The 1548-nt window shown below is 35.6% G+C and overlaps 1 protein-coding gene across 1 annotated transcript; it reads left to right on the top strand.

Moving 5' to 3' along the window:
• Positions 1 to 689: 689 nt before the first annotated feature.
• Positions 690 to 1498, top strand: xcl32a.1 (chemokine (C motif) ligand 32a, duplicate 1). Its single transcript, XM_016266218.1, has 3 exons — positions 690 to 798; positions 939 to 1053; positions 1198 to 1498. Exons 1-3 carry the CDS (start codon positions 729 to 731, stop codon positions 1367 to 1369), a joined length of 357 nt encoding a protein of 118 aa, XP_016121704.1. The 5' UTR covers positions 690 to 728; the 3' UTR covers positions 1370 to 1498.
• The last annotated feature ends 50 nt before the right edge of the window (positions 1499 to 1548 follow it).

Raw genomic sequence — 1548 nt, 5'->3', positions numbered from 1 at the left:
TGTTCATTTTGGGGTCTCATCTTGAACATGTTCAGTTCTATTTTCTGCTATCTAAATTGTTTCTTTTTTTAACATTAATATAACACGCCATTTGGATCATGCTCTCCTTTGTCTTTGAGATAACTGTTTGTCACACTGATTACTTTCTCATGGCAAAGAATTAAATAAATAAAAATCTTTCAACCGCAAGGATCTGATATGCACTCTGCTTGCATGAGAAAAACCCCTAAATGTGGTGGGGGGAAAGAAGCAGACCACCATGACCTAAAAAAATCAGGCAATACATCAATCAGAGTGAAAAGTACAGCAAAGTTCAATTTGTCAAAGATAAATGATACTATACATTATATTAAACATTATATTAAAATCACCTGTTTCAAATACAGATTGTGTTAAATGCTCTTCTTTCTGACTCTGATTTATAAATACGTAAATATTGATTTAATGTTTTGTCTGGATAGCACACAGATAGCATCGGTTCACTGGACAATTTTGTTACACCTTAAAGCAATTAAACGTAATGTGACCATATGTCATTATTAATAAAAACTTTGACCAACGTTCTGGGTAGTGGTTTGTTTAGTATTACCCAAGTTTTCTGCCTGTGGTGGCGTGAGAGTGGAGTCATATCGGTGGGCGGTTGTTCCATGTGTCCCAGTTCAGGGCTGAGCTTAAATAGACAGCGTCTTTCTTGAGGGTCACATCACGGGTGACAACCAAGCTAGAAAATGAAGTCGTATATGTTGGGTTTCTATGCAGTTCTGCTGCTCTGGCTTCTGGTCTCGTCCTCAATGCAAGGTAGGTTTCACACATTCTTACCAATATTCAGAAAGTCTTGTATGTATTGCTGCTGGATTCATCACTGCTATTACAAGTTTTTTGTTTGCTTGTTTAGTGATAGTTTACATTTAAAATGTATTTCCTTTTATCTCCAATAGATGATGTTGTTAAAGGATCAAGCTGTCTAACTACTAAAGATACTAAAGTTCCTCAGAAGAATCTGGTTAGCTACACACTCCAGCACAAATCCTTGTTCCCTGTGGAAGCTGTGAGGTGAGGATCCATTCTGATTTTTGCAGATTTATCCTGTATTATTAAGACAAACTAAAGGTAAAATAAAAGCTTTATTTTACCTGATATTGTTCATAGTGTGACCAGGAAATTTGTCCTAATAGCTTGCTCTGGTTCATTCTGTAGGTTTCTTACAATCAGTGGGAAAGTAATCTGTTCGAATCCCTCCTCACCATGGGCCATAAAATCAATGAAGTACCTGGATGCAAAGAACAAACCTCAATCAGTATCAAACAAAAGAGCTCGGCATTCTGTGACATTGGTTTCTGTGAATACATCCACCAGAAATAGAACTTAAATATGACAGAAATAGGACAGAAAGGTTATCGGCACAGATTTAAACCCAGATCCCTTTGGATGAAAATTACTGATTGAACCGTATTATTTTGCATTTTAAAAGGTTTTCTATTTATTGCACTTTATTGTACATCACACATTTTATTTAAATGTCAATGTATAGGATTACTTTTTTTTTTT

Source organism: Sinocyclocheilus grahami, unplaced genomic scaffold, assembly GCF_001515645.1.
Source record: "Sinocyclocheilus grahami isolate Dianchi unplaced genomic scaffold, SAMN03320097.WGS_v1.1 scaffold35446.1, whole genome shotgun sequence".
NCBI classification, from domain to species: Eukaryota; Metazoa; Chordata; class Actinopteri; order Cypriniformes; family Cyprinidae; genus Sinocyclocheilus; species Sinocyclocheilus grahami.
This window is presented reverse-complemented; position numbering and strand designations above follow the sequence as displayed.